The 21,037-nt window shown below is 38.0% G+C and overlaps 1 protein-coding gene across 4 annotated transcripts in view; it reads right to left on the minus strand.

The window, feature by feature from the left end:
- The window catches only part of RC3H2 (ring finger and CCCH-type domains 2), a 51,996-nt gene that overhangs the window by 5,592 nt on the left and 25,367 nt on the right, over nt 1-21,037 (minus strand). The window contains exons 10-20 of one of the 4 annotated variants that reach the window (XM_019421219.2): nt 11,728-12,036; nt 7,009-7,223; nt 5,934-6,367; nt 5,185-5,355; nt 3,006-3,122; nt 2,428-2,641; nt 2,102-2,186; nt 1,759-1,840; nt 1,525-1,659; nt 1,167-1,274; nt 926-1,074 (exon numbers count right to left, since the gene is read on the minus strand). In XM_019421219.2, coding sequence (XP_019276764.1) covers nt 926-1,074; nt 1,167-1,274; nt 1,525-1,659; nt 1,759-1,840; nt 2,102-2,186; nt 2,428-2,641; nt 3,006-3,122; nt 5,185-5,355; nt 5,934-6,367; nt 7,009-7,223; nt 11,728-12,036 — 2,019 coding nt within the window. Of the gene's footprint in view, nt 1-925; nt 1,075-1,166; nt 1,275-1,524; nt 1,660-1,758; nt 1,841-2,101; nt 2,187-2,427; nt 2,642-2,975; nt 3,123-5,184; nt 5,356-5,933; nt 6,368-7,008; nt 7,224-11,727; nt 12,037-21,037 lie in introns of all 4 variants that reach the window. The other 3 variants (XM_019421218.2, XM_019421222.2, XM_019421221.2) reach the window with 3 other exon arrangements.

Raw genomic sequence — 21,037 nt, forward strand, 5'->3', positions numbered from 1 at the left:
AATAAATGAGTAAACTTAAAAAAAATTTAAGGGGCACCTGGGTGGCTCAGTTGGTTAACAGACTTCAGCTCAGGTCATGATCTCACAGTCCGTAAGTTCGAGCCCCACATCAGGCTCTGTGCTGACAGCTCAGAGCCTGGAGCCTGCTTCAGATTCTGTGTCTCCTCTCTCTCTGCCCCTCCCCTGCTCATGCTTGGTCTTTCTCTCTCTAAAAAATAAATAAACATTAAAAAAAATTAAAATACTGGCTAATTTAAGGCCAACAAACTATTAAGTTCAAGACTAACCCATAATTTTGGCGGTAATTATATAAAATGGCAATATTAAATCTAAGAATATCTGTAATTAAAAAAAATGTTTTTTAATGTTTATTTATTATTGAGAGAGAGACAGAGCATGAGCAGGGGAGGGGCAGAGAGACAGAGGGAAACACAGAATCCAAAGCAGGCTCCAGGCTCTGAACTGTCAGCACAGAGCCCGATGTGGAGCTCAAACTCACAAACCGTGAGATTGTGACCGGAGCTGAAGTCGGACGCTTAACCAACTGAGCTATCCAGGTGCCCCTAAATCTAAGAATACCTTAACATGATTTTTTAAAAGGGAAACCCTTCATCTAGATTTTAATTCTCTATTGTGTAGTCTAGAAGTGTGCCTACCAGACTGAGGAAGTATTAACCTGATGCTGGAGCACGAGGACAAACTTTTATCCACAAAAAAAGCAGGTCTCAGGCTACTTAAAAATGGACTATTTTGTTCAAGTTTACCTCTTCTCTCCTAAAAATTCAGACTGACCCAATCACTGCCCTATTACATAAGGTCTTCGCCTCACAGGAGAGAGCCAAAATTGCAGGTAACACTGCATTTATTTTATTTAAATATTTACAACCTATGTCCACTGGTTATGAGTTATCTGTCTAACACTCACAGAATCACATGGTCTTCACCTAAACTCTGTCTCTTCTGCTCCAGTGGCTCCTTTTGGTGCTGTTGGACTGGATGCCCATTTTCCACTGCTGTTCCATTCAGCAACTGATCATTTTGAGAACTGATACCCAGCTGTATGTCCAGGATCTCCTAAGAAAATAAAATGTTAATCCTTCAGTATGAAAGTATTTTATAGTTTCCAATTGAATAAAGCTTCCTAAATATCTAATTGTGGTACTTACTTCAATTTGTTCACCTTGTCCATCAGGTTCATCAGTATCAAGTGCCGAAAGCTCTAACTCAATATCCCTATCAGGCTTAGTATCGCTTGCATCTTCTGTATAATCACTCTGTAATAAAAGAAAAAATGCTGATTTTATACCTGGGGAAGCTGGGGCCCCCCTTTTAGATTAAAGTAAGAATCTCAATGATTGAAATAAAAGCTGGTACTGCAATTTTATTTCTATTCTGAGTTTGAAAAACAATCATCCACCAGAAAAAGGAATGCTAACATACACTAGGTAATGGCATAAACTAACACACAGCAGCACCAAACAGCAAATACATTAAGCATGAAGCTGAGAGGTTCAGTTTTTTTACCTCTCCATTTCTCAGTTCAATTTCCTTGCTTAGAAGATTTAAGGTAAGGTGGCGGCCTTCATCCAGGGAATTCCACTTCTGCTGCATGGCCAGTGCATTGGCCTCCCTCTGAAGAAGCAATGAGTTACTCTTGGCCTATAGGGGAAAAAAAACAAAGGTAAAGTTAGCTTTCAACCATAGCTTTCAACTGCCATTTTATTTTAAGAATTTAAAGCTGAGGGACACAGAGACTACCTGCTGAAGTTCAATGCTCAAAAGGTCTCCAGTACTGGAATGCTTTCGATGACCAGATAAATCAGTAACAATGAATCTGTCCCTTTAAAGAGAAATATGTTTACAGTTATAAAACTGAAAGAGTTGAAGCAACTAAAGCAGTAATGGCCATATACCAAATACGTTTTCTGTAATTAATCAACCCTGAAAGTTTCAGTCATCATTTAAATGTTTTCTCAGAAATCTGTTATTCAGCTAAAATCATTAAAGTACGCTTCATGAATAATCGGGGGTAGGATCTATACTCTGAGGATACACACAAGTCTGAAAATAGAGAATCCAAAAGAAGTAAGAGTAACATTACCGTTCAATATAGTGTGCTGATGACGTGGCCTCGTTACCATACGAACTCCACCTTGAATCAACAGCATTGACATAAGGAACATAATCTACAGAAAGGTAGAAAGAAACAATGATCAGAAAAGTGAAATATCAATATGTAAATGTGAACATACACTTTTTAAAAAAGATCCATATTTTATCCAACCAGCCATGTTCTTCTGGCTAAACCATTTAATTCTGAGCTCCTGTGACTGTTAAATAGAGGGAAATGTGCTGTACCTCACAAAGTGAGGATTAAAAAGCACAGTGTTAGAATACAGCAAGTGAGATACTAGTTAAGGGGATTACCTGATACACTGATAGGCTTAGTGGCACTTCCTTGGGAAGCAGTGGCCTGGACAGGATCCGTGGTATGGTAACCTGTACGTGAAGATCTGGAAATTGCACCCCATTTTGAGATGATAGGTCCATCACTAAATGGAATTATTGGGTCTTCTTCTTTTGTCCTTCTCTGAGTTTCAAATAAATGCACTCTTCTCTTAACATCTCCACTGTCCAGGTCCTGCATAAACCAAAGAAAATCAATTAAAAGGATTGTTGTCAATTACTTCAGCTAATAATACAGGTACATGCTTTCAAAAGACATGTAATCAAATTTTCTGGTAAATTTAACACTAGCAGTACATCTTAGTGATAATCCAACATCCGTTTTAAACCACCAAACTAGCTCAAATAATTTAAGCATTAAATGCAATTTATTTCAGACTTACCTAAATATAACTCAGCTGCTTACAGATGAGTTATATAGCAATAAACAATATGAAGATGAAAGCATTCAATCATTCTAAAACTTGAGCCAACATGCATGATATCCCCCCCACTCCCCCAAATCATACCATTAATACAGCATTTGAATTAGCAATTACATCTCTGGGCTCTGAATCGATGGCATTTATACAGGAGCCTATGGTGCCACAAGACCAAGGAGAATAATGAGAGAGATGATCTTCTTCAAATTTTGTACCACTCACACTCTCAGAGAACTGATTAAAAAAAAAAAAAAAAAAAAAAAAAGCATAATCAATTAGTACAAAACTGTTAAATTTACAAACTTGTAACTAATACAAAGTAACTATTATAGAATATATAGGACTTCATAATGAACAAATAATATAAAAACTTTCAATAATTAATATAAAAATACTGTCATATGTAACAAGTAATAATTATACTATTTGTATTTACATTATTTACTATAGAAAATAGAATGACTTCTCTTTTTATTTTGCTCTTTCAGTACTCATAAGGAACCCCTGACTATCAAACACCAAATCAACAAATATTTGCAGCATGTCTCTAACATGGTATGAAGCACTCCAAAAAAATGAAAAAAGGCAAAACACACACACACTATGGTCCGTGTCCTAGAATAGTTTACGATTCTGAGAAAAGACCATCATGTAAATATGGGAATATAACTGATAAACCATGCAGGATCAAATTTAAAAAAAGAACTCAAAGAAGGCTGTCTGGAACTAGAAAAAAAAGTGGACAAATTTTAAAAGGACTGTCCAAATTATTACAGGATCAGAATACTAAAGTTGTCATAATCATTAAATCTAGTTTACTGATTATACAGATATAGAAAGCTGATGCCAAAATCGTTAAATTACATATTACAAGTCATATTACTGGCAAATAGCAGATCTGAGTCTCAGGGAAATTTTTTTTTTTTTTTTAAAGTAAACACTACACCCAATGTGGGGCTTGAACTCATGACCCTGAGATCAAGAATCACATGTTCTACCAATTGAGCCAGTCAGGCTCCCCAGGGGACTAATTATTTCTTAAAGCATAGTATAAAAAAATGCAAATACATTTTTCTATCAAGCAAGTGGCAACTCTATCACTCTGTTGTCAAGATGTTCAGTTGCTTTGAAGAAGTCTCAGTTTGATGAGAAATTTGGATCTAGTTTAAGAATTCAATGGTTTATTGAAATATTTATGGATGAAAAAATGTTATCTGAATTACTTCAAATTAATCCAGTGGGAAGAGGGGGTACAAATGAGAGACTGAAGAGTAGGTAACAGGGGGTGATGGGTACGTGGGGTTTATCATACTATTCTACTTTTGTATATGCTTGAAGTTTTCCATAATAAATTTTTTTTTTTTTTTTTTTTTTTTGAGAGTGAGCATGCAAGCAGGGGAGGGGGAGAGAGAGAGAGTGAGAGAGAATCCTAAGCAGGCTCCATGCTCAGCACGGAGCCTGACACAGGGCTCAATCTCACGACCATGAGACCATGACCTGAGCGAAATCAAGAGTTGGACACTTAACTGACTGAGCCATCCAGGCACTCTTCATAATAAAATTTTTAAAAGTTTTAGATATTAGAGCCCAAAAGAATGGGAAATAAATCAAATTAGAGGAATTAAAAAAATAATGGTTTGTCGTATATATAAAAGTACTGAAAACAACAAGGTACACTGAAATGATCCTGATACAAAAATTTGTTTTGTAACAACAAGAATAATTAACAGTGATGCAAAACTGCATGAATAAAACCACAGGCATTTCTGCAACTCCTGTGAAGTAAGGAAGAAATGCTTCTGCTAGATCAGAATTCAAATCCCAGCTACTTACAAGCTGAATTTATTACTTTGGGCAAATTACTTAATTTCTCTAAGTAGGATTTCTAAAAAACATAGATTTAATACCGGCCCCCTAAGATTTTTGTGAGAATTAAATAAAATAGCATTATGCAAATGCTTAGTACAGTGCCTGGCACAAGTAGGTGCTCAATAAATGGTAGATATATATCTTATTACTAAAAAACAGAAAAATAATGACAACTATACTGCTGGAGAGACTTTCAATTCTTGGTGGAACAGGTCTTAAGACCATTAAAAACTTAATGGTCTTCAGAGTCTCACAATGCCTAACTGTAGTGCTTCTCACAAACTCAATGTTCACTGAACTACGTGACTCAACTTCACACTACACCGCTGCAAAATACCCAACACAGCTAACCCTGGTTGGAAAGAGTGCTCTGAAGTCGGGTGTTTGACCTATCCTTGCAACATCAAGTGATGAAGACCTTTCTTACATCAGTGCGAAAGTCTACACTGAATAGAGGAGAAGGTGGTGTTGGTGACTGTGTTGCCACAGGAAGAGTTGAAGAGACAAGAGGTGCTTTCTGAGTGTGGTACTGGGCCCACTGCTCTGGCTTTCTTCTTATCTGCTCCTCGCAACTGGTCTTCAAATGACCACAAGGTTCCTAAGGGGGGATAAAAGAAACAATCTTAATCATCTAGGGAGCAGTAAATAAACTTGTCTATTTCCTGTGGAAATAACGTAAACAGTTTATTATATTGTTGGGACAAAAAAATACAGCAGGGAAGTCACCTTAGCCTATTCTCCACACATTTAAATGAAAGGATTAATGTTTAGTCAAGTGAGCACTCAGTTTTCTGGTTTAGAGAAGTCATTTGTATCTATGTGGGGATACTGAAAATAGGCCCTGTCCTTGTATTTTGGAGATTTCTCTATACCTTCCCATCAGTTTCCTATCCAAGCATAACATTTATTGAGCATTAATATGTATCAGGTCCAGTTCCAAGGGCTTTGTTTTTCTGATTTAATCCTCACAACAGCCTTATGAGGTAGGTACCATTATTGCCACCAAACATGAAAAACCTGACGTACAGAACATATAGTAACTTCTGTAAGTCACACAATTTCTAAGTGGAGGAGCTAGAAACCCATACCTGGGTGGTAGGACACCAAGTCTGACAGTGGGCTCTTTACCCACTGTCACTACACTACAGTAGCAGTCCTATTTCCACTGTCACTTACCCTTGGTAAAGGCACACTTGTCCTTGGCTCACTTGGTGGCTGGCAAGCCACTGAATAGTACCCATCTAATGAGTTATATCTTTCCCGCAAAGACGTCTGATAAACAGACGAGTGCATCACATCCATTGGAGGTAAAGAATTACTTCTAATAATGTCATCTCGTTGGTACATAGGTGGGCGCCAGATGCGCCTGCTGTCGTACACAGGAGCATACATTCCAGAAGGTACTGGCGGAACTGGTCCATACGGCTGCGGAGGAGGAGGTTGGTAAGGAGAAGAATTCATTCGATCTCGAGGGGAAAATGTACTGTAATGATCGGCATATGGCATAGAAGCAGGTGGGAGGGAGGACTCTGGAACATTATTGGATCTCACAAAGCGAGGAACACAGGGAGCCACACCAGCTGGTACCGTTGGAGGTGGTGGGTAGTATCCTTAAAAATTAGAAAAAGGAATATTTAATGTAATCTTAGTAAAATCCAACATTGTACAATGATTTAACTCTAAACCAGCTTTTAATGTGGGAAAAGAAAATAAACTTTGAACCTTAGTTACTCCTACTTTAGACAGACACTACACTACTATATGAACTCCTATGTTAAACTGCTCCTCAAAAACACAAGACAGGCTATTAAGAGATGGCTGGTAAGTTTCCTTCTAGGGCATCTACTGCCACAGGTTTTGGATTAAGTAATCAGTTACATTATTGATTCATAGCTTTGGGGGAGCAGAGGTAAAAACCCCTTTCAAAATCTATATAAGTTGTGTATTGTCTTTCCAAAATTATACATTAACTATATATAAACCAAACATTCTACAAACTATTTCAAGGGATTCACAGAACTCTCTGAAGCTCATCCATGGACTCTATATTTGACGTAAAGGAAGGAGAATCTTAAAACTATTGGCATGCAGAATCATTAATTCTTAGGGCAGGAAGAAAACTTAAGGGTTATATAGTCCAAAAGATTAATTTCTTAATATAGATATTCTAGATATAAGTGATTCACTTATGTATCTAAGGACAATATATATTAGTTTCTTTTTTTTCTTAGAATTGCCTAAAATTACTTACCTGTCTGGGGGTACTGTGGGACTTCGAAGGGTATCGGAGTCCTTGGATCTTGAAAATACTGAATGTTTTCAGAATGCTGAGGATATACTGGTACTCTAGTTATAAATGCGCTGGATTTTGGAGGCACAGAATTCAGCTCTGTTCCAACATTAGAAGGCCCAGCTGAGGTAGCCGCTACATTACTTACAGGAGTCTTGGGTGGAGAGCCAATTTTACTGGAGAGATAATTTATCAAAAACAAAGAATAAATTACTGTCTGTAACTGCTGTCTTCCTCAGTAGGAATTTTTCATAAAATTATATAGCGAAACCACTAATAGAGAAAATTTAGGTATTTCCATAGTGACAAATAATTTCATTGCCACCCTACACTGCTGATTCACAGGATTGTAGTAACAGATCTCATATTCTGGCAAGGGTAAAAAGAATGCAAACAAAGCCCAGGCACTAATGTGATCCACCAATCCCTTTTTACTCATTGTATAAACAAAGATTTTTCCTAGTGGAAATTAAAAAAAAAAAAAAAAAAAAATTTCTACTCAGGGCGCATGGGTGGCTCAGTCAGTTAAGCGTCCGACTTTGGCTCAGGTCATGATCTCACAGCTCGTGGGTTCGAGCCCTGTCTGTGCTGACAGCTCAGAGCCTGGAGCCTGCTTTGGATTCTCTCTCTCTCTCTCTCTCTCTCTCTCTCTCTCTCTCTCTCCCTACTCACTCATGCTCTGTCCCTCTCTTTCTCTCTCTCAAAAATAAACATTTAAAAAAATTTTTAAAAAGTCCTATTCAACAGGTTCACCCTTAAATTTATTGTTCAATAACTACAGTTAACCCTTGAACAACACAGGTTTGAACTGCACGGGTCCATTTATATGCAGACTTTTTTCAATGAAAGTACTGCAAATGTATTTTCTTTTTTAAAATATCTTTTGTTGTTGTTAAGTAAACTCAACCCCCAACGTGAGGCTCAAATTCACATCCCCTAGATCAAAAGTCCCATGCTCTGCGGACTAAACCAGCCAGGGTGCCCCTCCTTGTATTTTATTGATGACATTTTCTTTTCTCTAGCTAACTTTACAGCAAGAATACGATATACAGTACATACAACCTACAGAATACGTGTTAATTGATAATATGTTATCAGTAAGGCCTCTGGTCAATAGTAGGCTATGAGTAGTTACATTGTGAGGAAGTCAAAAGTGTCCCCAATCCCTGTATTGTTCAAGAGCCCACTGTAGTCTACCAGAATTCTCTGGGACAGACGACAGACATGTAAAAGAAGGACTGTTCTATTAAGAGATAGATGGATTAAAATGTAAACTCCTTGAGAAAAGGCCATTTTTGTCCATTTTGTTAACTGCTGTCTATCCAAAGTTACATCTAGAAAAGTTAACTGTTACATCTAGAAGAATTCCTGGCATACAGTAGTCATTCAGTAAAAATATCTGTTGAAAAAATGAAACAGTTCCTGCCACATAATAGAGTGGATGAGTGAAACGCCAATATATGGTTACTCATTCAACTGATGCAAAATAACCAAACTTTTTATCTTTTTTAACCAGGGATTTTCTTTGTTGAGTCACCAGGCAATCAGCTCCAGAGGATCTCACCACGTCTTTCTTATGCCCTACTGAGAAGTCAAACTTTGGCAGAGCTTAGATATGTGGTGACTCCAGAAAAAGAACTTGTTAATGATGCAGGAATTCAATATGTTGCATCCCAAGTAGATTAAAGGGTTTTTCTCAAACTAGAGAAGCCCTTTTAAAGCTAGAATACAAACAAGTATGGGCTGCTTTTAAGTCTAGCACAGCAGATTAGTCTAGCAGATGTTTACTTTTATGTGTAAAATGGAAATAACTAAGGAACTGTGGGTAATAATAGCAGATACAAATTTACTGACTTACAGTTTAAAGATATTTTAGGGCTATATTTATTCTTTGAACTTAAATAAAGGCAACAAGGAAAATGATTAGGATTTCCTTGTAACAGTAATATAACTCTTATCGAGCAATTACTGAGCACATTCCAGGCTCTATGCTACATGCTTTACATAGATCATCTGGTCCTTCCATATCAAAAGGTTATATACTGTCAAATTGGGATAAGTACTTTAAAATGGCAAACTTTAGGGGGCACCTGGGTGGCTCAGTCAGTTAAACATCCAACTTTGGCTCAGGTCATGATCTTGTGGTTCGTGAGTTTGAGCCCCCACATCAGGCTGTCTGCTGTTAGCAGAGCCCCCTTCAGATTCTGTCTCCCCCCACCCATCCCTTCCCCACTCACACTTTTTCTCTCTCTCTCAAAAATAAACATAAAAAGAAATGGCAAATTTTTAGACTTGTCAGCGAAAAGGCATCAAAATCCATGACAAGATTCATAGCCTCACGTGATCATACAAGCTATCCACAAAAATCAGACTAAGGAAAAAGCTAACCTTCAGCCACATTCCAGACAGACAGCTAGATTACTACAGCTGTAACCTACATGGCTCTCAGGATTCCAGGCTCTCCTTTGCAGCACCCCTCTCCTGCCTACCTGATTTTGCCAGGGCTGCTTCCTGTCCTGATAAGATCTTTCCTTCCCAACTATCCATACTTTTGGAACTACCTCAGGTCTTCCTGGGCTCATTTTACCTCTAGGGAGTCTTCCATAATAACTCCCTATAGAATATTATTACTTTTTGTGTTCCAATAACACTTGGAACACAACTCCATTATAGTACCTATCAGAATGTATTATATAATATTTGTTTACGTCTGCCTCCAAACCACACTGTAAGACCCTCAGAGGCAGGGAGTAGTATTATTTAGTTCATTTTCATTACTTCTACCAGCTGGCTGGTGTTGGGCACATAGAAGATCCCTAATTTTTGAATGAATTAATGATTTATTTATTTTTCAAGTTGTTCCCTTAGTCTATAATTAAAAAAAAAATTGGGATAGGATTTACCTTTTAAGGTGTATAATTCAGTGAGTTTTGGTATATTCACAAGGTTGTGCAACAACCATCACCACTACCTCATTCTGAAACACCTTCATCAGCCCTGAGAGAAATCTCTACTCATTAGCATTCACTCCACAGCCCCTGGCAACTACTCATCTACTTTCTGTCTCTCTGGATTTGCCTATTCTGGACACTACCATAAATAGAACTCTGTAATATATGGCCTTTTGTATCTAGCTTCTTTCACTTAACAGTTTCGAGGTTCATCCACATTGACTGTAGTATGTATTAGTATTTACTCTTTTTTTTTTTTTTTTTACGGCTGAATACATTCCACTCGTATGGATATAAAACAGTTCTAGGTTACCTTGCCAAAAACCTTCAAAAGCTCATTTTCTAAACATATATGTAACACAAGGTCTCCATAATCTGGTGCAACCTACCTATCTAATCTTATTTTAACCAGTCCCTAACATAAACTTCCTGTTCTAAAAGGCTGGTCTCTTCAATATTCCAAATAATTATCAACAAATTTGACCCATATTATGCTGTTTCTTTTTCTGAAATCCACCATATTTTTCCCAGCAATATAAAATATTCCTGTTCTTTCATCCAATTTCAATTTTGCTTCATTTGTGTAAATGCTGTCTCCACAACTATACTCTCATAAGTTTCTTAAAGGAAAAGAGATCTTATACATGTCCTGTATTTTCAAGTGTGACAAGAACATAGCTCAGAATGAATGTTCAAATACCATTTGCTAACTAGACAATGTTCTCTGACATGTCATTTCTAAAAATCTCTCCCAGGGAAAACTGTAAGGATCCTCCAATAAACAAATCCTCCTATCATATGCTAACTGCAGAAATAAAGAATATAATTGCTTACCTACCCACTGTTTATTATATGAAATCACTAGCATAATACTTTGTTCCTAGAAGGCATATAATAAATGCTGACCGACTATTCAGGGGCAACAAAATCGGAACATGATTTAACTGAGACCCTAAAACAATACCAAAGCATGAGATTTCTGAGGTGTAAGTAACTCAGATGGTCAGAAAGTTTTAAAACTTTTTTCTTACAGAACCAAAACCCTTCCTTATGCTGAAACCTGAAAATATTGGTAATAATAATAACAACAAGATATTGAGTGCTATCTGGCAGGTACTGTTGAATGCACACTGCAATAGTGATTCACTTAATCTGTGCAACCAACCTGTGTAGTAGTTACTATTACTGAATGAATTTTGTGGATGAGTAAATTGAGGGAGACAGATTAACTGGCCTAAGATCAAACAGCTAGAAAACAGTGAGCCAGAATTTGAACCCAGGGAGTTTGCCTCCCAAGAGCTCCCTCTTAGCTACTACACATCATTAAAGAATATAGAATAGACTGTTCTGAGTGAAGCAGAGGCTGGAGGCTTAGAATCTCACCTTGCTGAGGTTTCTATTTAGCTCCTTTCTGGTACCCCTCTGTATACGATCCTAAAGTTCAAAGATCTAAGTGTGGAAAAAACCCAACTCTGGTCCAAACTCTTCAGTTTACAGTCAAGGAAAACAAAACCCAGAGCTGAATTGACTTTCTAAGGTCACAGAGCTTTTCAACTGCAGAGCCAGGACTAGAACTCAAATTTTGGGGGATTCAAGTGCTTTTTCCACTAGGTGAAGATTATGCATTAAAAATTCTGATTAGTTCCTTTCCCTTAGGATAAATTAAAATACTCAGTCATTTCTCAAAAGGCTGAGTAACTCACAGTAGCCATTTTTACCTAATACTTACTTTTCAGTTACAGACTCTGCAGAAGGCCCAGTTGCGTTCTGACCATTAGTGCCAACCTTCCCCACTTTCTTCACAGTCTCCAGAGCTCTTAAAGTACTGTCAGTACTACGTGGGATTAGCTGGGAAACACTGTTTTCTGCATTTGAAATTCCATTTGTACTTGGAACAATTTTCCCCGTTGTTTCAGTACTTCCTATGACAGAAATGACATTTCCGGCTGTGGTTGTGACAGTGTTGTTTACACCAACTTTATTTAGAAGAGGAAATGTTCTTACAGTTGCATTGATCTTTTTGTTCCTTAATCGATACCTGTTTCAAAAACAATCAACATATATTGGTGAATATTGCACTAAATTTACCCTGGGGGGGGGGGGAAGACAACGGGAAAAGATTTAAATAGGAGGAAATAGCTTTGAAAAAAGTTTCATCAGCTAAATATCAAATACAGTCTACACCAAACTCTGCTGTTAGATATCACATGAAAACACACACACACACACACACACACACGTAATTAATGTAGCAAGCAAAATACACATGTATCAAAGAAGCCTGATGAGTGAATGGGAAGAGATCCTTTTGAAAATTTTGTATAATTGCAATAAAAAGTACACTATGTAAAAATGAAAGGAACCATACCAAATCTATTTAGGAATGTAGAATGAAGAAGAAAGGTATGCAAGAGGTGACAAAATTCTGTTGTTACCAAATGTTAGAGCATTATATAAATTAAAAAAATTATAAAACCAAAACTCGTTCTTAAACACTACACCAGATTAGTTTATGCCTAATGTAAAAAGCATTTGGATTAAGAACAGAATTTTCTGATATTGAATTCATAGTTTTATTTATGGTGGTCAGGTATAACACTTTCAATACATAAAGCAATTTGATCTTGGGACTCCATTTAAGAAAATCTGTTTCCACTTGTACAACAAAAACTTCATTATAATGTAGTCCTAGTCAAGGTTCCAAAACTTTAAAGTGGTGAACAACTGTTACATGAACAAAAAGTTTACACACATTCGGAGCCATAATTACATATGCCTAAATTAATCTGATATTAATGTTATAATCAAACAAAAGATAATTAAATATAGTGTTAGTGATGAGCAATGCCTTCACAATAGTCTCCCTTTCAGTCCCTCAGTATCTATAAACAACCTCATTATTCAATCCCGCTAGTCTCCATCTCCCCTCTCTCCTGCTCTCCCTCTCTCTCGTGCACGTCTCCTCCCTCCCTCCCTCCCTCTCTCTCTCCCTCTCTCTCTCTCTCTCTCTCTCTCTCTCTCACACACACACACACACACACACACACACACACACACACACACACACACTGACAGAGGCAGGTGGAGCTCAATAAAAGAGAAGTGTCCCCAGATCAGACTGGCTGAGGATGAAGTGACTGAACACAAAGTTAAAAAAAGACAACAGGTTATGGTCAGTTTATATAAGTCATCTTAAGAGATTCTGGAGAGCGACTGACTACTTTTTTTTTCCTTTTTATATATATATTTATTTATTTATTTACTTAATTTATTTTTAAATACATCCAAGTTAGTTAGCATATAGTGCAACAACGATTTCAGGAGTAGATTCCTTCATGCCCCTACCCACTTAGCCCATCCCCCCTCCCACAACCCCTCCAGTAACCCTCTGTTCTCTGTATTTAAGAGTCTCTTATGTCTTGCCCCCCTCGTTTTTATATTATTTTTGCTTCCCCTCCCATATGTTCATCTGTTCTATATCTTAAAGTCCTTACATGAGTGAAGTCATATAATTCTTTCTCTAATTTCACTTAGCATAATACCCTCTAGTTCCATCTATATAGTTGCAAATGGCAAGATTTCATTCTTTTTGATTGCCGAGTGATACTCCCATTACACACACACACACACACACACACACACACCCCACATCTTCTTTATCCATCCATCAGTTTGGCTATTGTCAATAGCACTGCTATAAACATCGGAGTGCATATGCCCCTCTGAAACAGCACACCTGTATCTCTTGGATAAATACCTAGTAGTGCAATTGCTGGCTTGTAGGATAGTTCTATTTTTAATTTTTTGAGGAACCTCCATACGGTTTTCCAGAGTGGCTGCACCAGTTTGCATTCCCACCAGCAGTGCAAAAGAGATCCTCTTTCTCCGCATCCTCGCCAACATCTGTTGTTGCCTGAGTTATTGTTAGCCATTCTGACAGGTGTGAGGTGGTATCCCACTGTGGCTTTATTTGTATTTCCCTGATGATGAGTGATGTTGAGCACTTTTTCATGTGTCGGTTGGCCATCTGGATATCTTCTTTGGAGAAGTGTCTATTCATGTCTTTTGCCCATTTCTTCACTGGATTGTTTTTCGGATGTTAAGTTTGATAAGTTCTTTATAGATTCTGGATACTAACCCTTTATCTGGTTTGTCATTTGCAAATATCTTCTCCCATTCCATTGGATGACTTTTAGTTTTGCTGATTGTTTCCTTTGCTGTGCAGAAGCTTTTCATTTTGATAAGGTCCCAATAATTCATTTTTGCTTTTGTTTCCCTTACTCCCAGAGACGTGTTGTAAGAAGCTCCTGCAGCCAAGATCAGAGGTTTTTGCCTGCTTTCTCCTCGAGGATTTTGAAGGCTTCCTGTCTTATGTTTAGGTCTTTCATCCATTTTGAGTTTGTGTATGGGGTAAGAAAGTGGTCCAGGTTCATTCTTCTGCATGTCGCCATCCAGGTTTCCCAGCACCACTTGCTGAAGAGACTGTCTTTATTCCATTGGATATTCTGTTCTGCTCTGTCAAAGATTAGTTGGCCATATGTTTGTGGGTCCATTTCTGGGTTCTCTATTCTGTTCCACTGATCTGAGTGTCTGTTTTTGTGTGAGTACCATACTGTCTTAATGATTACAGCTTTGTAACACAGCTTGAAGTCTGGGATTGTGATGCCTCCTGCTTTGATTTTCTTTTTCAAGATTGCTTTGGCGATTTGGGGTCTTTTCTGGTTCCATACAAATTTTAGGATTGTTTGTTCTAGCTCTGTGAAGAATGCTGGTGTTATTTTGATAGGTACTGCACTGACTATGTAGATTGGTTTGGGTAGTATTGACATTTTAACAATATTTGTTCTTCCTATCCAAAAGCGTGGAATATTTTTCCATTTTTTGTGTGTGTCTTCTCCAATTTCTTTCATAAGCTTTCTATAGTTTGCAGTATATAGATTTTTCACCTCTTTGGTTAGATTTATTCCTAGATATTTTACGGTTTTTGGTACAATTGTAAATGGGATCAATTCCTTGATTTCTCTGTCGCTTCATTGTGGTGTATAGGAATGCAACCGATTTCTGTGCATTGATTTTATATCCTGCGACTTTGCTGAATTCATGAATCAATTCTAGCAGTGTTTTGGTGGAATCTTTTGGGTTTTCCATATAGAGTATCATGTCATCTGTGAAGAGTGGAAGTTTGACCTCCTCCTGGCCGATTTGGATGCCTTTTATTTCTTTGTATCGTCTGACTGCTGAGGCTAAGATTTCCAATGCTATGTTGAATAACAGTGGTGAAAGTGCACATCCTTGTCTTGTTCCTGACCTTTGGGGTAAAGCTGTCAGTTTTTCCCCACTGAGGATGGTATTAGTGTTGGGTCTTTCATATATATGGCTTTTATGATCTCGAGGTATGATCCTTCTATCCCTACTTTCTTGAGGTCTTTTATCAAGAAAGGATGCTGTATTTTGTCAAATGCTTTCTCTGCATCTATTGAGAGGATCATGTGGTTCTTGTCCTTTCTTTTATTGATGTGATGAATCACACTGATTGCTTTGTGGATGTTGAACCAGTCCTGCATCCCAGGTATAAATCCCACTTGATCAGGGTGAATAATTTTTTTAATGTATTCTTGGATCCAGTTGGCTAGTATCTTGTTGAGGACTTCTGTATCCATGTTCATCAGGGAAATTGGTCTACACTTTTCTTTTTAGTGGGGTCTTTGGTTTCGGAACCAAGGTAATGCTGGCTTCATAAAAAGAGTTTGGGAGTTTTCCTTCCATTTCAATTTTTTTGGAACAGCTTCAAGAGAATAGGTGTTAACTCTTCCTTAAATGTTTGGTAGAATTCCCCTGGAAAGCCATCTGGCCCTGGATTCCTGTTTTTTGGAAGACTTTTGATTACTAAGTCGATTTCTTTACTGGTTATGGGTCTGTTCAAATTTTCTATTTCTTCCTGTTTCAGTTTTCGTAGTTTATGTGTTTCTAGGAATTTGTCCATTTCTTCCAGATCGTTCATTTTATTGGCGAATAATTGCTCATAATATTGTCTTAGTATTGTTTTTATTTCTGCTGTGCTGGTTGTGATCTCTTGTCTTTTATCCTTGATTTATTTGGGTCCTTTCCTTTTTCTTTCTGATCAAACTGGCTACATCTTTATCATTTTTGTCAATTCTTTCAAAGAACCAGCTTCTGGTTTCATTGATCTGGCCACTGATTACTTCTTTAAGAAGGACAGGTATGAGTAGACCTATATTTTAGAAAGGCATTTTGCTGGCATGGAGGGGCCTGTGTTTTCCTCAACATGCTCTCTGAAACCTGCTCTTCATTTTTCACCTCAAAGGTTCTTATACAAAATAGCCAGCTGCTCTTTGCTTTCCATCCTCAAAGGACAAATCTCAGCTACCTTTAAGATTACTCTGGCAGGCAAAAAATAAAATTTTAATTGCAAGTACCTTAAAAGATAAGGAGTTGTAATAAGTAAAACCTTAACTAAAGGAGGTAAAATATGTGGCAAGTAGCAATACATACTGGGCTCCTAGCATCTAGGCAGCTAAAGACTTGGACTTCAAATCCAGACCTCACATTTGAAAATGTCAATTACTTCCTATTCTTTTAAAATCACCTTTTGAGCTCCATCAAGTCCTTACTCCCTGCCTTACTCAGCTCAGAATCCACTATCCACCATTCGTCCCTCCCTTATAAATACCTTCAACTCCCTTGGCCCACTCCCTGTGTTGAACTCCTGGTAAAACCCTAATCCAGTTCTTCACATATTCTCTTACTCTGTGCCTGCTTCCAGGCAGCTGAACATTGGTGGAGAAAAACCATGCTAACATGCTCTCTAGACTCTCTTCAAAATTCTGATCAATTATTTAAAATGGCCAAGCAATACACTAATACACTTCTCTACTAAATTCCCTTTCCCATCTCTAACATCCTTTCTACCTCCACTGCTGATGACATTGCCTCCCACTTGACAGACAAAACAGATGAAGCCAGAGGAGACTTACTTCTTTCACCACCAATTCCAGGAAGCTTCCTGACCTGTAACTACATCCTCCTCCTAAAAAGAGATGAAGAGCTCCTGCTCTTAACTCAGGTCAATCCTGCCACTGGGGTTCTAATGAGGTCCAATCTCTCCACTTGTGCCCCAGGTCCCAAGCATATCTGCCTTTCCAAAGACTTCACTCCTATAATGATCTTTTTTATTCTAGTGCACCATCACTTCATTCAGGTGTCTGCTTACATGCCATATCCTCTGATATCCCTTCCCAGACAACCTCATCTAAAATATCTCCCCTTTCCCAACCATTCTTTCTCCATACCTTGTGTTATTTTTCTTCATAGCACCAATCAGTACCAGATATTGTATTTTGTATTTATTTGCTGTATGTCAATCTTCTCTACAACAAAGTAAGCCCCATGAGAGCAAGGATTTTTGCCTTCCTGACTGACCTCTCTATCTTCAGCACATAATACAGTGCCTGGTGCACACTGTGTGTTCAATAAATATTTGTTGCGTGAATGACATTTCTAAGGCAAAGTTAAAATCTCATTGTTGTGGGATGCCTGACTGGCTCAGTCAGTGGAGCATGAGACTCTTAATCTCAGGGTTGTGAGTTCCAGCCCCATGCTGGGCATACAGCTTACTTAAATAAATATGTAAGATTAAAAAATCTCATCGTTGCATTTGAATAAAACCCTGTTAGGTCTTCCAAATTCCTCGCCATGGTCATCAAAGCCAGTGTGATGTGGCCTGCCTCTCTAGCCTTATCTTTTGTCATCCCTATCATTCTCCATCTTCCAGACACACTGGTCTTGCTTCTAGCTCCCAAGCCTGCCAAGCTCATTTCCACCTCAGACTTTATAGCATTTTATCACTAACTGAAATTGTTTACGTGTTTACTGTGCCTCTTTCCTCACTAGAAGCACCTCAAAAAAGTACCCAGCACTTAGCAATCATTTTTATGTTTGCTGAGCTGATTGATTCTAGGCTTCTGTTATTCTCCAGAATGCAGCCAATTCTTAGAAATAGGATTCTAATTCTCTACATTCTCAAATACAGTCACCTAAATTTTTACTTTAGGAGAGACTGCTGGGCATTTACATTTAGTTTGGTTAGAGAAATGCACAGTAGAGAAAGCAGGCTGGAGTAAAATTAAGTAAAACAAATGTTTGCAGAGCTCCTGGTGTATTATGTGAACTAAGACAAAGGTTCCACCCTCAAAAAGCTCGGAGATACATAGCAACATGTATTTTTTTAACCAATAGGATAGTGACATCTCACTTTCTTAATCCTTTGTATCATCCTGTTTTTTTCTCTTCTTTTTTCAAACAGCAACAGAGAATGTGAAACCAGCTAGAAATATGAATTGTAGATTATTTGTCCTTTCAACGTAAATATACTAAATTTACATATCAGACACTTGCTATGTGCAAAAAATATCAAGATGAATTACTCATAAGATAAATGAAGTCCAGTTAAAATACACACGTGCAAATAAATAACTGCAATATGACAAGAAAACTGACATTATACAGTGACTATGTATAGAGCACTACAACAGCACAGTGAAGGAAGCAACTAACACTTGCTTGGAAGTCAGAGAAGTCCTCAGAAGGAAGAGGACCTCTGAGTATGACTAGGAGCTCTCCAAACAGAAAAGAGATAAGCATATGATAAAGGGAAAAACACGTGCAAGGGAAAGAAGAATGCAAGAATTTGTGCAGTAGTAAACAGTGATTAACTAGATGTAGCTTAAAAAAATAAAGACTGCAAAAGGTGGAGTAAGGCTACAAAGCTAGATTAGGACTAGATCCTTTGCTATACTGAGGAACCAATTAAGAATTTAAAGCAGACGTGGACATGATCAGACAATTATTTGCAAGAGAAAATCTTGGTAGCAATGAAATAGGTTGAACATAAGGAGATGCCAGGTAAAAGGCCAGTAGAGAACTAAAATTGATAAACTAGGTAAACACACGTGAAACACTAAAAACAGCATTACACAAAAATGTGACCAATTAATTTGGCTATTATTTTTTTTTTACTACTAATATAATTTCAGTCAAGAGATAATAAAATTGTAAAGTAGGCACAAGAGATGGAGAGTAGAAAGCCAGCTTGAAGGTACAGGACGTAAAATGGATTTTCAGATAGGACACCAGTTTATGGGTGGCAAGGCAATGAAATCACGGTTTCTGACTTTTTTTTTAATAAACTTTTCTTTATTTCTTTTTTTTTTAATATTTATTTTTGAGAGACAGAGAGAGCACATGCGAGTGGGAAGGGGAAGAGAAAGATGGAGAGAGAGAGTCCCAAGCAGCGGGGAGCTCGAATCACAAACTGTGAGATCATGACCTGAGCTGAAATCAAGAGCTGGATGCTTAAGTGACTGAGCCACCCAGGCGCCCCTCCTCTGACGTTTTTAGGTCTACCAACTCCCAAGAAAGTCCCCTAAAAACTTCTACTTTAGCTAAGAAGCTCTATTTCAGGTATGGGCAAGCTCAATAGATTTCCTAGAGCCTCGAAAATCATCCTGATGTAAAACTCTGTATAGAGGGCTGCTTAGACTGGGTGCAAACAGCGTCTTTTTGTCTTAGGACCCCTGCAACCTCTCCAGGCTCTTCCATAGGAAGTAAAAACAGAGAGGAGACACATGTTTCTACTCTTCTTTCTAATGCACACACACATATCTTCTATCAGATTGCTGCTGCTGTGGAGCTCGTTATGTACAGGGTCCAGTGCTAGCAACTGAGGAAACAGTAATAAGTAATAAACAAGATAAATATAGTCCATGGAGGGTACTCCACAGTAAGGCAGTCAATCGAGGCCAGGGGCCAAAGTTGCCTGTTTGTTGTAAATAAAGTATATACCCATGCCAATTTTATGCACAATGGTCGCTTTTTTGCTACAATGGCAGAATTGAGTGACTGTGACACAGATCACCATGTGATCCACCAAACTGAAAATATTTACTATCTGGACCTTTACATAAAAGTCTGCTATCCACTAAAATTTATCGTAAGTTAATCATAATTTTGATTGGTATGACAAAGAGGAACCTTTGTCAAGGGAGGATCCCCCTGAATAAGTGAAGAGTAAGGTAGGCAAAAGAGAAGCTCCAAAGGCAAGGCCAGAAGGAAGAGCATTATGTAGAAGAGCATGGTGCATTCCAGGCACTGGCAGAAGAGAAGTGTGGCCTGAGCATAGAATACAATTCAGGAGCACTGTGCGATGAGATCAGAAAGGTAGGCACACAGATGATCCAGGATCCACAATCTAGATTTTATAACTTTATCCACAGAGTAATTGAGAAACTACCTGTTCTCATTATCTGCAATGAGCCTTATGCATAAAATTCTCCGTTTTGTGGGGAATAATGGGAGTGGGGGTGGCAACAATAACTGTAAGACTAGGAGGCAATGGTGGATTGAGAAAAGGGATGATAGCTTGGACTGTAAGGCTGGAAAGAAGAGTTCAGAAACAAACATACTGAACTACCTTGGTGACTCAGACAAGCAGGTGAGGGAAAGGTAACAAAGACGATTCCTTTAACATGGTATATGTAACTGGCTGGACAGGGTACACTGGGGGAGAGCAGAATGGAAAGTGGGAGAGGATGTATGGGAGGAGAAAATTAGTTCAACTTAAGTTTAAAGTGTAAAAACAGGGTGCCTGAGTGGCTCAGTCTGTTTAACGTCTGGCTCTTGATCTCAGCTCAGGTCTTGATCTCACGGTCATGAGTTCAAGCCCCATGTTGGGCTCCTCGCTGGGTGTGAAGGCTACTTAAAAAAATAAAAAATAAAAAAAAATAAAGTGTCTAAAAACAAAAGGGAGATGTCCATTAAGAGTTGATATACAGGCCAGTTATTCAATAGAAAGGCGGGAATCAATTTTTTGGCAAGATCTCAATGATGAATGTTTGGTTAAAAAACAACAAAAACTTGGACAATATATAATATAGCTTATATTGATTTACTTCTACGTGTGGAGTAAATGGACACAGAAAGAAGGATTACCCAGAGGAGAAAAGATGCAGAAAAAAGAACAT

This window comes from Panthera pardus, unplaced genomic scaffold, assembly GCF_024362965.1.
Source record: "Panthera pardus isolate Hobbes unplaced genomic scaffold, ASM2436296v1 HiC_scaffold_20, whole genome shotgun sequence".
Classification (NCBI taxonomy): Eukaryota; Metazoa; Chordata; class Mammalia; order Carnivora; family Felidae; genus Panthera; species Panthera pardus.